Below are 12794 nucleotides of genomic sequence, written 5' to 3' on the forward strand. Positions count from 1 at the left end.
GGGATCAGGATGTACATTTCCCAGGAGAACAAACAGAATAAATCATCAATAACAGAGCTATTACATCACCACATGCAGACAGACAGTCAATCATCCTATTAATGATACTAACCACATCCTATTGGTTCACACACTATCCACATGACAGAGGATTTAGGAAATGGAGGAATCTGATTGGTCCTGTTTGTCCTGTGATGTAGTCAACCACTCAGAACTCACCTCTCAGTTTTACACCACAGGGCCAGAACTATTCTATTTACAACATGAGACCCAGGAGGACAGGCTGAAGAGGGAGACATCAGCAGGTGAACTTGGTAAGTATGAGAGTCTGGAGGAGATGATTGGTTTAGGAAACATGACTGATGTCATTCAGCCTGATATAATAAATCATTTTGTGTAAATTAATAAACACAGAAGAATGTTTAGTATTATAAATTATAGTTTTTAGTATTTTGTTAGATAAGTGATAGAGACCATTTATATTACTAGTAAAAGACACAGTGTTTCCTAGTTTACACCACAGAACACAAATAACAACATGAACACATATTTACTATATAAATTACCTGTCTTACTTCATATTTAATCATGTTCTGGTTGCTATAGACGCAACCCAGGCATCATTACATTAGTTCTATAAAGAAATCTAGCCAATCAGCACCAAGGATTCAGCAATACTGCATTATAATATACAATAATACACATAGATTATCTGAACATATAAAATCAACTACAGATCAAATAAGAGTGGAAGTTAAGAGAATATGAAGACAATGAATAAAAGACAGAAGGATGAAGAACAGAGAAGAAGAGAGAGAGGGATTATAGGAGTGGAGGTAAAGAGGACTGGAGGAGGAGAGAGGAGGAATAGAGGAGTGTTGGAGGAGATCAGTAAAGAGAGGAGAGAAAGAGAAGGGATGTAGAGTAGAGGAGAAGAGGAGAAAAATAGAGCAGAGAAAATGGGAGTAGGTGAGGACAAATAGGAGTTAAGGAGGAGGAGGAAGGAGTGGAGGAGGAGGTTAGTGGATTGGAGGAGGAGAGAGGGAAATGGAGGAGAAAATGAAATAGAGGAGAGAAGGAGAAAAAGGGGGAGAAGAGAAGGAAGAAAGGAGTAATAAGAGTGGAGGAAGGAAGAGGAGGAAGAGGTAGTAGAGGAGGAGAACTGAGGAGGACAGAGAGATAGAGGTGATGGGGAGTAGAGGAGAGGAGGAGAGAGACGGTGTGGAAGATGGATAATGTGTTGACAATTAATCAAGTAAAAACTCTTCAGTCATTAGAATAACAGTTCATTATTCCAGGTTTAATTGTAAATACGGGAACAAGTGTCATGACAATAAGAATACAAGTACAAAGACCAACACAGACTGTTGTCATGACAATAAGAGTACAAGTACAAAGACCAACACAGACTGGTGTCATGACAATAAGAGTACAAGTACAAAGACCAACACAGACTGGTGTCATGACAATAAGAGTACAAGTACAAAGACCAACACAGACTGGTGTCATGACAATAAGAGTACAAGTACAAAGACCAACACAGACTGGTGTCATGACAATAAGAGTACAAGTACAAAGACCAACACAGACTGGTGTCATGACAATAAGAGTACAAGTACAAAGACCAACACAGACTGGTGTCATGACAATAAGAGTACAAGTACAAAAACCAACACAGACTGGTGTCATGACAATAAGAGTACAAGTACAAAGACCAACACAGACTGGTGTCATGACAATAAGAGTACAAGTACAAAGACCAACACAGACTGGTGTCATGACAATAAGAGTACAAGTACAAAGACCAACACAGACTGGTGTCATGACAATAAGAGTACAAGTACAAAGACCAACACAGACTGGTATCATGACAATAAGACCTCATGAGTTGCTTACAAGGAAAAACAAGTATTTTAATATACGTAATGTTTCAAACATACAGAGTACAAAGACTTAACAGAAGAATAAATACGGATATAATAATAAATGTATTTCCCATAATTTCTCAGTTTTGTCCCATAAGGGAAAATAAACAAATTAATTTATTAGAAGAAATTCAAGAAAACTTCCTGGATCTTAATGACCAGAAGGTGACTATTACTTCACATAATTTACTTTAACTGGACAGACAGGGAGTAGGGCTGGTTCAGGGGTATGGGGATGGACAGACAGGGAGTAGGGCTGGTTCAGGGGTATGGGGATGGACAGACAGGGAGTAGGACTGGTTCAGGGGTATGGGGATGGACAGACAGGGAGTAGGGCTGGTTCAGGGGTATGGGGATGGACAGACAGGGAGTAGGGCTGGTTCAGGGTTATGGGGATGGACATCATATTATGATTTTTCATAGTTTCCATGTTGGATTATTGATCAGGATCCTTTTTTGGTGAGTTAATATTGATAATGATAATAACTAATACATTATGTCCTTCTATTTCCACAAAATGAATCAAATGAAATAATGAAAACATGTTAACAGACACCTCCTCTACAACACAACAGACACCTCCTCTACACAACAGACACATCCTCTACAATACATCCTGCTCTGTAACCCCACTTCTCCTCAAATATGGAACCGTCCTTCAAAGCAGAGAAGTATTCAATATCCAAATTAATTCTGGCTTTATTTTATCACAAACACTGAATTTGCCCTTGAAGGGGTGTCCTTTCTATTCTGCAACTTCTCTTTATTTAAAGCCACAACACATCCCCTATACAACACATCCCACCTTCCCAGTCACCTCACCCAACCCCACCTCCTCAACACATCCCCTATACAACACCTTCCCAGTCACCTCACCCAACCCCACCTCCTCAACACATCCCCTATACAACACCTTCCCAGTCACCTCACCCAACCCCACCTCCTCAAAACATCCCCTATACAACACCTTCCCAGTCACCTCACCCAACCCCACCTCCTCAACACATCCACTATACAACACCTTCCCAATCACCTCACCCAACCCCACCTCCTCAAAACATCCCCTATACAACACCTTCCCAATCACCTCACCCAACCCCACCTCCTCAACACATCCACTATACAACACCTTCCCAATCACCTCACCCAACCCCACCTCCTCAAAACATCCCCTATACAACACCTTCCCAATCACCTCACCCAACCCCACCTCCTCAAAACATCCCCTATACAACACCTTCCCAATCACCTCACCCAACCCCACCTCCTCAACACATCCACTATACAACACCTTCCCAGTCACCTCACCCAACCCCACCTCCTCAACACATCCACTATACAACACCTTCCCAGTCACCTCACCCAACCCCACCTCCTCAACACATCCCCTATACAACACCTTCCCAGTCACCTCACCCAACCCCACCTCCTCAAAACATCCCCTATACAACACCTTCCCAATCACCTCACCCAACCCCACCTCCTCAACACATCCACTATACAACACCTTCCCAATCACCTCACCCAACCCCACCTCCTCAAAACATCCCCTATACAACACCTTCCCAATCACCTCACCCAACCCCACCTCCTCAAAACATCCCCTATACAACACCTTCCCAATCACCTCACCCAACCCCACCTCCTCAACACATCCACTATACAACACCTTCCCAGTCACCTCACCCAACCCCACCTCCTCAACACATCCACTATACAACACCTTCCCAGTCACCTCACCCAACCCCACCTCCTCAACACATCCCCTATACAACACCTTCCCAGTCACCTCACCCAACCCCACCTCCTCTTGGGAACGGGGTGTTGTCATCAGGTGTGTCTATTTGCTGTCTACTCTCCCTGTACACCTCCCCTATTCTTCTGTCAAAAGCCTGTTTATAACTTTACAGCAGCTGGCAAATGATGAGAGGGGAGGATGAGAAAGTCCAGAAGAAAGAGAAAGGAGCGAGAGAGAAGAGGAAACATTTGTGAAGGAAAAGAGAGGCAAAATATAGGAGAGGAGGGAGAGTGAGGAGGTGAAGAGCAGAGGAGGAGAGGAAATAGAGATAAAGAGAAGAGGGAGAATAGAGGAGAGAGGAGGGAAGGAGGAGAGAGGGATGAGAGATGGAAGACAGAGGGAGATGAGAGGAGGAAACAAGGAGAGAGGGATGAGAGAAAAGGATGATCAATATTTCCTGGTCAATTCATAACAAGAGCCTCATTCCCAATTTGACAGGTAACAGGCAAAACATGATCCTGGAAAGATGTTTTGAACACCTCCATTAGATTTTTCCCAAACAAATCCCAGAGATGTGTATAACATTCTGCTGAAAATGAATCAATCCCTGATGCTTTGTCTGAAGAAAGTTGTAGGACAGCCATTAACTTCTGAAGATTCAGGTCCTCATCTAAACCTCCCTCTGACAATCAATCAATCAAACACATTTATTTATAAAGCCCTTTTTACAACAGCAGTTGTCACAAAGGGCTTTACAGAGACACCCGACCTTAAACCCAAAATAGCAAACAACAGTAGTGTGGAAAAACTCCCTAAGACTTCATGAATGATATGTTGTCTTCATTCGTTAGAATAGAAGAGAGAGGGAGGAGAAGGAGAGTTTTGGATTAGAAGAAGAGGTAGTGTTGGAATAGAGGAGTAATTAATCAGTTAATCAATACAGTTCAAATTGTTTAAATTAATTTCTACACATACAGTGGGGAGAACAAGTATTTGATACACTGCCGATTTTGCAGGTTTTCCTACTTACAAAGCATGTTGAGGTCTGTCATTTTTATCATAGATACACTTCAACTGTGAGAGACAAATATCCAGAAAATCTCATTGTATGATTTTTTAAAAATTAATTTGCATTTATGGCATGACATAAGTATTTGATCACCTACCAACCAGTAAGAATTCTGGCTTTCACAGACCTGTTTGTTTTCTTAAAGAAGCCCTCCTGTTCTCCACTCATTACCTGTATTAATTGCACCTGTTTGAACTCGTTACCTGTATAAAAGATTAAAAATCCTGCAGCGCACGCAAGGTTCCCCTGCTCAAGCTAGCGGGTGTCCAGGCCCGTCTGAAGTTTGCAGATGATCCAGAGGAGGAATGGGAGAAGGTCATGTCGTCTGATGAGACAAAAATAGAGCTTTTTGGTCTAAACTCCACTCGCCGTGTTTGGAGGAAGAAGAAGGATGAGTACAACCCCAAGAACACCATCCCAACCGTGAAGCATGGAGGTGGAAACATCATTCTTTGGGGATGCTTTTCTGCAAAGGGGACAGGACGACTCCACCGTATTGAGGGGAGGATGGATGGGGCCATGTATCGTGAGATCTTGGCCAACAACCTCCTTCCCTCAGTAAGAGCATTGAAAATGGGTCGTGGCTGGGTGTTCCAGCATGAAAACGACCCAAAACACACAGCCAGGGCAACTAAGGAGTGGCTCTGTAAGAAACATCTCAAGGTCCTGGAGTGGCCTAGCCAGTGTCCAGACCTGAACCCAATAGAAAATATTTGGAGGGAGCTGAAAGTCCGTATTGCCCAGCGACAGCCCCGAAACCAGAAGGATCTGGGGAAGGTCTGTATGGGGGAGTTGGCCAAAATCCCTGCTGCAGTGTGTGCAAACCTGGTCAAGAACTACAGGAAACGTATGATCTCTGTAATTGCAAACCAAGGTTTCTGTACCAAATATTAAGTTCTACTTTTCTTTACTAGAATATCAGTTGAAGTGTATCTCACAGTTGTATAAAAATACAAAAAAGTGGGAAACACTGCCGATTTTGCAGGTTATCAAATACTTGTTCTCCCCACTGTATTTAAATGAAATTTCAAACAGAAATATGAGACATTCAGTCAATATACCACTTGTCATTTAGAGATTTAGTAAGTGATCTGAATACTTTTGCCAGGCCGAATGTTTAAGTTCACATTAATGAAGAAAACAATCAATCACAGAGTAAATGAGAAATATCATGAAGCAATAATTCATGGAATGAATTACTGGTAGTGAATCAGTTTATCAATAGCAAGGAATTATCAAATAAAACAAACATTGGTAGAATTTCTCGTCATACAATGAAAAACTAATTAATCATGAAATGAATGAATAAGAGATTGAACCAACAACTAATTTTTTAAGGAGCATTTCTAATTTGTATGAATAAAACCAATCATTTTTCTTCTCAGAGTTGAAGTTGAGAAAAGAAATAGAACTAGAAGAGATGAAGCAGACGTTGAAGGAATTTGAAGAGAAGATAAAAGAGAAAGATTTAACTCTGGAGGAGATGAGTAATGGACTGAAGGACACTGAGAGCAGACTGGAGAAAACAACCAAACAACTGAATGAGAACATCAAACATTTTCATGAGAAAGACACTCAACTGGATGAAATGACCCAGCAAGTGAGAGAGAAAGAGAGACAACTGGAGAACTCTGTCAAAGAGGTGGAAGAGACTAACAGACAACTGGAGAACTCTGTCAAAGAGGTGGAAGAGACTAAGAGACAACTGGAGACACTGGGAAAGGACCTGCAGGACAAGAACATCCAAGTAGAGAATTTCAGAGTCCTACTGCAGGAAAAAGACCTTCAACTAGAGGACAGGAACCACAGACTGGGAGAGAAGGACAAACAACTGGAAGAGAGAGAAGGAGAACTAAAGGAGAGGAGGCAGGAACTAGAAGAGAAAGATAAACAACTAGAGAAGAGAGAGAAACAGTTAAAGGAAAAAGAAAAACAAGTGGAGGATGTCAACAATGAAAATTATAAACTGGGTAAGATTGTTTAAACCATTAATACATTTACTGAACTTTCCTCAATGGTAAGATTATTTTAGATTCTAATGAGTTATGAATGTTTTAAACACATTGTTTATAAGATCTAACTGCATCATATTTCTGACTAGAGACTTTGACACAGAATGCAGATCTTGTCTCTCCTCATTTCAGCTCAACAGGTCTGTGATGTGAAGACTGAGATGGAGAGACTAAGAAGAGAGACCTCAACCCAGATGACTGGTGAGTTAGATACAGTAACTTATATATGATACAACAGAAGAGAGACCTCAGATGGCGCTCCCAGTTGTCTTTCTTGAACATTTTATAATAATACATCAACATTAACTCAAACTGTAACATTAATTGTAATCAACCTCAAACTTGATTTCTCCAAATCTGCCTCTGATGAGTTAATGTGTTGAACTGAGTCCTGTGTTGTGTTACAGTGGGAGGAGAGACCTCAGATACAGACACCAGAGTTACACACAGGAGGAGAAACAGCATGGATCTTGTACCTCCTACCAGTGAGTTGTGGATGTAGTTTTCTGTGTGTTAAAGTGGTCCATCCTCCAGAGAGTCAGTGTGTTGACCAGTGATGTGTGTTGTGTTACAGTGGGAGGAGAGAGCAGCAGTCCAGACTCCCCAGTGTCTCCCAGTGGGTCTGAGCTGAGACTGGTGCTGCTGGGGAGGACTGGTGCTGGGAGGAGGGCAGCAGGAAACACCATCCTGGGCAGAGAGGAGTTTGGGGCCCAGGCCAGCCCCTCTGCAGTGACCCAGAGGAGTGTGAGGAGAGAGGGGGAGGTGTGTGGGAGACACCTGGTGCTGGTGGACACTCCAGACTGGTTCTGTCCTGGACTCTCTCTGGAGGAGATGAGACAGGATGTGGGGCTCTGTGTCCGTCTGTCTGCCCCGGGACCCCACGCCTTCCTCCTGGTCATACCAGTGGAGCCCTCCAAGGAGGAGGAGAGAGGGGTGCTGGAGAGAATGGAGGAGATGTTTGGGGAGGGGTGTTGGAGACACACTGTGATTCTATTCACCCATGATGACAGCCTGAAAGAGCAGAGCATTGAGGGGTTTCTCCAAGCAGGTAGTCAGGACCTCCAGCAGCTTGTAGAGAAGTGTGGGAGCAGATACCATGTCCTCAACATTAAGGACAGGACCCATGACACTCAGGTCCCAGAGCTGCTGGAGAAGATAGAGGAGATGGTGTCAGGAAACAGAGAGAGCTTCTATTGCAGTCAGACCTACCAGGAGGCAGAGGCCCAGGTCAGAGAGATGGAGAGAAAAATCCAGAAGGAGATGGAGGAGAGGAAACAGAGGAAGGAGACAGAGATGAAAGACAGACTTAATAAGGAGTTACAGGAGTCTCTAAAGAAGATAGAGGGAGTGATCCAGGAACATGAGGGAGATATCAGAACACTCAATGATAGAACCACTGAATTAGAGAGACAAGTGAAAGAAGAGAGAGATGAGGAGAAGAAGAGAGAGATGGAGAGAGAGTTAAAGACAGAATCTAATAAGAGGAAAGAGATGGAGAGAAAGTTGGAGAGATTAAAAGAGAAGAGAGAAAATGAGAAGAAAGAGATGGAGGAGAAACACAAGCAGGAGATTGAGGAGATCAAGGAGCTCTATGGAGAAGAGGCCAGAGTTGAAGCTGAGAGAAACCTGATGAAGATAATCCTACCTGAGTTACAGAAGAACATCATGATTTCACAGACACAGATGAAGACAGAGTTCAGCAGACAGATGAAGGAGAAAGACAGAGAGATGAAGGAGAAGGAGAGACAGGTGAAGGAAAGGGATGGAGAAATAGAGAGACTGAGACAGAACTTAAAAGAGGTCAGTGAAGCTCACTCAGTACTGGAGGAGAGGCTGGTTGGAGAGGGGAGAGGTCAAAGGTCACTGATAGGAATGTTGGGCTGGGTCAGGAGAAACTCATCTAGTTGGCTCCTCCACAATCTGATCTGATTCAGAATGGGCGGGTGGGGGTTCTCTAAAGATAAGATGAGTTCTGGTGTTGGATGAGGTCCATTTCAGACAGAGTATCGGGAACCTACTTGTATTAAATTAATTGTTTCATGTTGAAACTCTAAATGTTCCAATCAGTAAAAACAAAGTGGACCAGAGGTTTGAATAAATTTCACAATTATATTCTAAAGAGTGGTTCTTTGTTTTCTTGTCTTTTTTTCACAAAACAAGGAGTCTTCCACAGGAGGTAGAAAACAGGTGGTTGAGGTTAAATTCCAGTCATTTCTCACACTTTAGACTATGTTCAACTAAATGTATGTGTTAATAAGACTTGCCTCAAAAAGGAACCAGAACGCTGTTTACCTCAAATTAGAACGAGGTTCTGGACCTTTTCGGCCCAAGTCAAGAACTGCCCTGAATCAGGTACTGTATTAAAATATCAGTATTTATATATCAAGGTTATGACCCAATGTTTTGTGATCTTATACATCAATAGATCTTCCAATTTCCTCCTCTTAGTGCCCAGATGTAAACAGATTCCATGGAGGGTCTAGTGTCTGCTGGTTTTAGTTTTTTAAACTGTCTGTTTATTCATCATCCATCCTACAACTGTCTGTTTATTCATTATCCATCCTACAACTGTCTGTTTATCCATTATCCATCCTACAACTGTCTGTTTATTCATTATCCATCCTACAACTGTCTGTTTATTCATTATCCATCCTACAACTGTCTGTTTATTCATTATCCATCCTACAACTGTCTGTTTAATCATTATCCATCCTGCAACTGTCTGTTTATTCATTATCCATCCTACAACTGTCTGTTTATTCATTATCCATCCTAAAACTGTCTGTTTATTCATTATCCATCCTATAACTGTCTGTTTATTTGTCACCTGTGGAAACTATCAGTGAGGTGATATGTGAACTGTGTGGTCATTATGTGTGTGGACTGTTTTGGTGCCAGTAATTACCTACTGGCAACCAAAGTGACAATGGGGACCAGGTGTGTGGCAGGTGTTGACTGGACTCCTTGTAACAACGGTTAATGTAATAACGCTGGTTCATGTAATACATTTCCTATTTGTAATAACTTTTGGATTTTTAATGGTTAATGTAATATTTTTTTCAGTTAAATGTACTTTATCCGTGTGTAACGACCTTTTTTATGAATAATGAAATAACTTCCACTGATCATTTAATAACATACCTAAATCAATGTTTTTATTCACTAACTCCCTCAACTTGATTCATATTCATGCTAATTACAACACAAACTCATGCACATTTTACCCAAATGCTCATACATAGAGACACTCATAAGTACACATTAAAATGTTCACACCATTCTCACACACACCAAAGTAACTAAATCCTAATCTGTATAAATGTGATGGATGGATGTCTTTTGGAGTGGAAGGGTTAAAACCAGAGGCCAAGTTTCAATTCACCAATAAAGAGATCTTATGTAATGCTATTGTCAATGGATATACTCACCTGTTGTCTCACAGCTTACATTTTTTACTCACAACTATTTTCTTCATGTGCCTTTACACAAATACACAGGAAAAAAGTGTTGATTATTGTATTTAGTTGTGTTCGTTCTACTGACCACCACTAGGTGGCTTCTATCAGAAGGGTTTCCTAGACATTTGAACCATAAATGACCTTGCAGCGTTGTGTATATTGTTCCTTTATGTTTTTGCTTCTATACTTTTCTTCTTAACTCTCACTGCGTAGTTGTCGGGTGCCATGTTACAATAATTTGATCGTACAGGATGACGCTGTGAGTAGTTAGTGTAGGGTATATTGTGTCAGAATGGTGATTTATGGCCATGGGGGGCGGGACTTCCATATTGATGTGACAGGTGAGCGGGACATCCGGTTTGTAGGGTGGGACTTCCTGTATGACGTATGTTAGGGTGGGACTTCCGGTATGACGTATGTTAGGGTGGGACTTCCGGTATGACGTTGTTAGGGTGGGACTTCCTGTATGACGTATGTTAGGGTGGGACTTCCGGTATGACGTATGTTAGGGTGGGACTTCAGGAGTGACGTATGCATGTCCGGTGACTTTGTGATTTATGATTACATTGATGTGTCAGTGTTTGATGTTTTACAACGCCTGATGAGCAAACCAGACTAGTGTTATAACAGGTGGGTTATGTTTGATGATGAACAAATGGGGCTTAGGGTTCCGGAATGTTAAATTCCCAGGCAGTAAATAAGTGTTGTGTCAGCGGTGAGGTGCTTGGTGTACAGCAAATGGTCTTCGACAAATATAAAACCCGGGTGTTATATCTTCTGACAAGTGGTGCAACAGCTGGCATACAAACGGTGTTTGTTAACCTTTCATGTTATATGGGTTGACTGGCGTGGTGTGTGTATTTAAACCACGCCGACATCGGGGTTGGTCATTCAGTCTTGCCTGAGCGAACTTACCTACACATTACAAAACATGGAGGATTGTGCAGCTATCAATGTTTTGGGTGAAACACCGGTGAAAGCTAACATCTTAAACGCAGCTCAGAGATTTGGTAAGAAATTGCAAATGGACCGCAGAGATGCAATCAACATGCCAGCCCCGAAGAAACCGATGCCGAGTTTAACGCGAATCCATCAATTACACCCGGATATGGTGGCACAGGAGTGGAAATTGGACGATGGTCGGATCGGGGGATACATCTTCAACCCAGAACAACCGGAGGTTGCATTTTATGAATTACCCGAAGGCCAAGTGTTTAAGGCTGGTTTGACTGATCAAATGGTTTTTAATGCCAGTTTATGGGTCACCTTTCGAAAAGTGTTTTATTTGGGGCCAAAACAGTAGATGTACTGTTTAAAGTTGTCGAGGGGCTGAAAGAGTATGACTCTGTCAGATTGGAGTTATTTCCGGAAAATATCAGCGTGTTAGTTTGTGACTGCGGACTGATCGACTGACCTAAGACACCGAAGTCCCGCCTTAAGCCAACACCTTCATCAGCACAGCATAAAAACCGACAGACCGCCGGTGACATTCAAGCAGTCGGAAGAATTTACGGAACATGTCTCAAGATTACAACCAAGCGGTGATTGAAGACCCCAAGGCTGAGGACTGGCTGTGTGACGCCTGGGATGACAACGCTGAAGCCTTCTACGGAACCCCTGACCCAGACAGCTCGATTCCACCGGCATACCCAACAAGAAACTACCATTGGATTGACAGGGTTGGTGATCAACTAGGTCCTCTTAACCTGTCATACCTTTCAAATGCTAACAAGAGTTATTAAAAAATGGACAAACAACTTGCACCAAAAATTGTAAAGATCATCAAAGCAACAATGGGTATGATTCTGGAAAACGTTGTTGGGGCTATTCTACACAAAGCATGCATCGGATGCGAAGTGGACCACCCGAGCCAGACAAGACATTCATGTCTCGAACCGCCTGAGTATTTTTTTGAGGCCCATTATGATGACATTGTGGCGACAGTTTTAACACCGCGACTGAAACATGTGTTGGTCAAGGCTTTGAACGCATCTGGTTTTCACACACCGATGACTGATGTTCACGAGGCCGTGAGAACAGGGATGAGTAAATGGACAAATTTAATGAGGATGTTGTATGAGACGCAGCGGGGTCATGGTGTGATGAAAGCAAAGAGTCTGTTGTCTAAGGCCAGGGTAGCTTCAGTTCTCATGTTAACATGTATATAAACAAAGACTATGAGAAATCTGAATGTTTGTGTAACTTTTCTGAATATATTGGTTGTGTAATTTCGAAAACTCAAATAAAACATTGTTAAACATGTATTAATTCTCATTATTGCTCGAACACTCTACGATGTCTGAACAGGTTATGAAAAGTATTTACTATGACCCGGCAAACCCTGGTGCTTATGTGGGTAGAGAGGGTTTGAAAAGAGCATACTTGGAAAAAAACGGGGAGATCCTCAAAAATGGTGAGGCCGATGACTGGCTGCTCGCCCAGGATACATACACGCTACACAGGCCTGTAGCTATACATTTTAAAAGAAATAGAGTTATTGTTCATGATAAATTCACAATTTCAGCCGGATTTGGTTGACATGAGTGCTTACAGTGTGGAAAACGATAACATGAAATTTATGTTAACATGCAT

The 12794-nt window shown here is 42.2% G+C and overlaps 1 protein-coding gene across 1 annotated transcript; it reads left to right on the forward strand.

The window, feature by feature from the left end:
* Positions 1-279: 279 nt before the first annotated feature.
* Positions 280-9205, forward strand: LOC114830290 (immune-associated nucleotide-binding protein 9-like). Its single transcript, XM_034291358.1, has 6 exons — positions 280-305; positions 6118-6702; positions 6877-6945; positions 7152-7229; positions 7319-8438; positions 9193-9205. The coding sequence occupies exons 2-6, from the start codon at positions 6153-6155 to the stop codon at positions 9203-9205; spliced, it is 1830 nt and encodes a 609-aa protein (XP_034147249.1). The 5' UTR covers positions 280-305; positions 6118-6152.
* The last annotated feature ends 3589 nt before the right edge of the window (positions 9206-12794 follow it).

The sequence above is a fragment of the Esox lucius genome, chromosome 3 (genome assembly GCF_011004845.1).
Source record: "Esox lucius isolate fEsoLuc1 chromosome 3, fEsoLuc1.pri, whole genome shotgun sequence".
NCBI lineage: Eukaryota > Metazoa > Chordata > Actinopteri > Esociformes > Esocidae > Esox > Esox lucius.

What these genes read in the sequence shown, in the direction of transcription:
- LOC114830290 (XM_034291358.1), top strand. Translation starts at nt 6,153, where the DNA reads ATGAAGCAGACGTTGAAGGAATTTGAAGAGAAGATAAAAGAGAAAGAT. An exon ending in CAATGAAAATTATAAACTGG is followed by an intron (nt 6,703 to 6,876) that starts GTAAGATTGTTT and finishes TCCTCATTTCAG; the next exon opens with CTCAACAGGTCTGTGATGTG. An exon ending in GACCTCAACCCAGATGACTG is followed by an intron (nt 6,946 to 7,151) that starts GTGAGTTAGATA and finishes GTTGTGTTACAG; the next exon opens with TGGGAGGAGAGACCTCAGAT.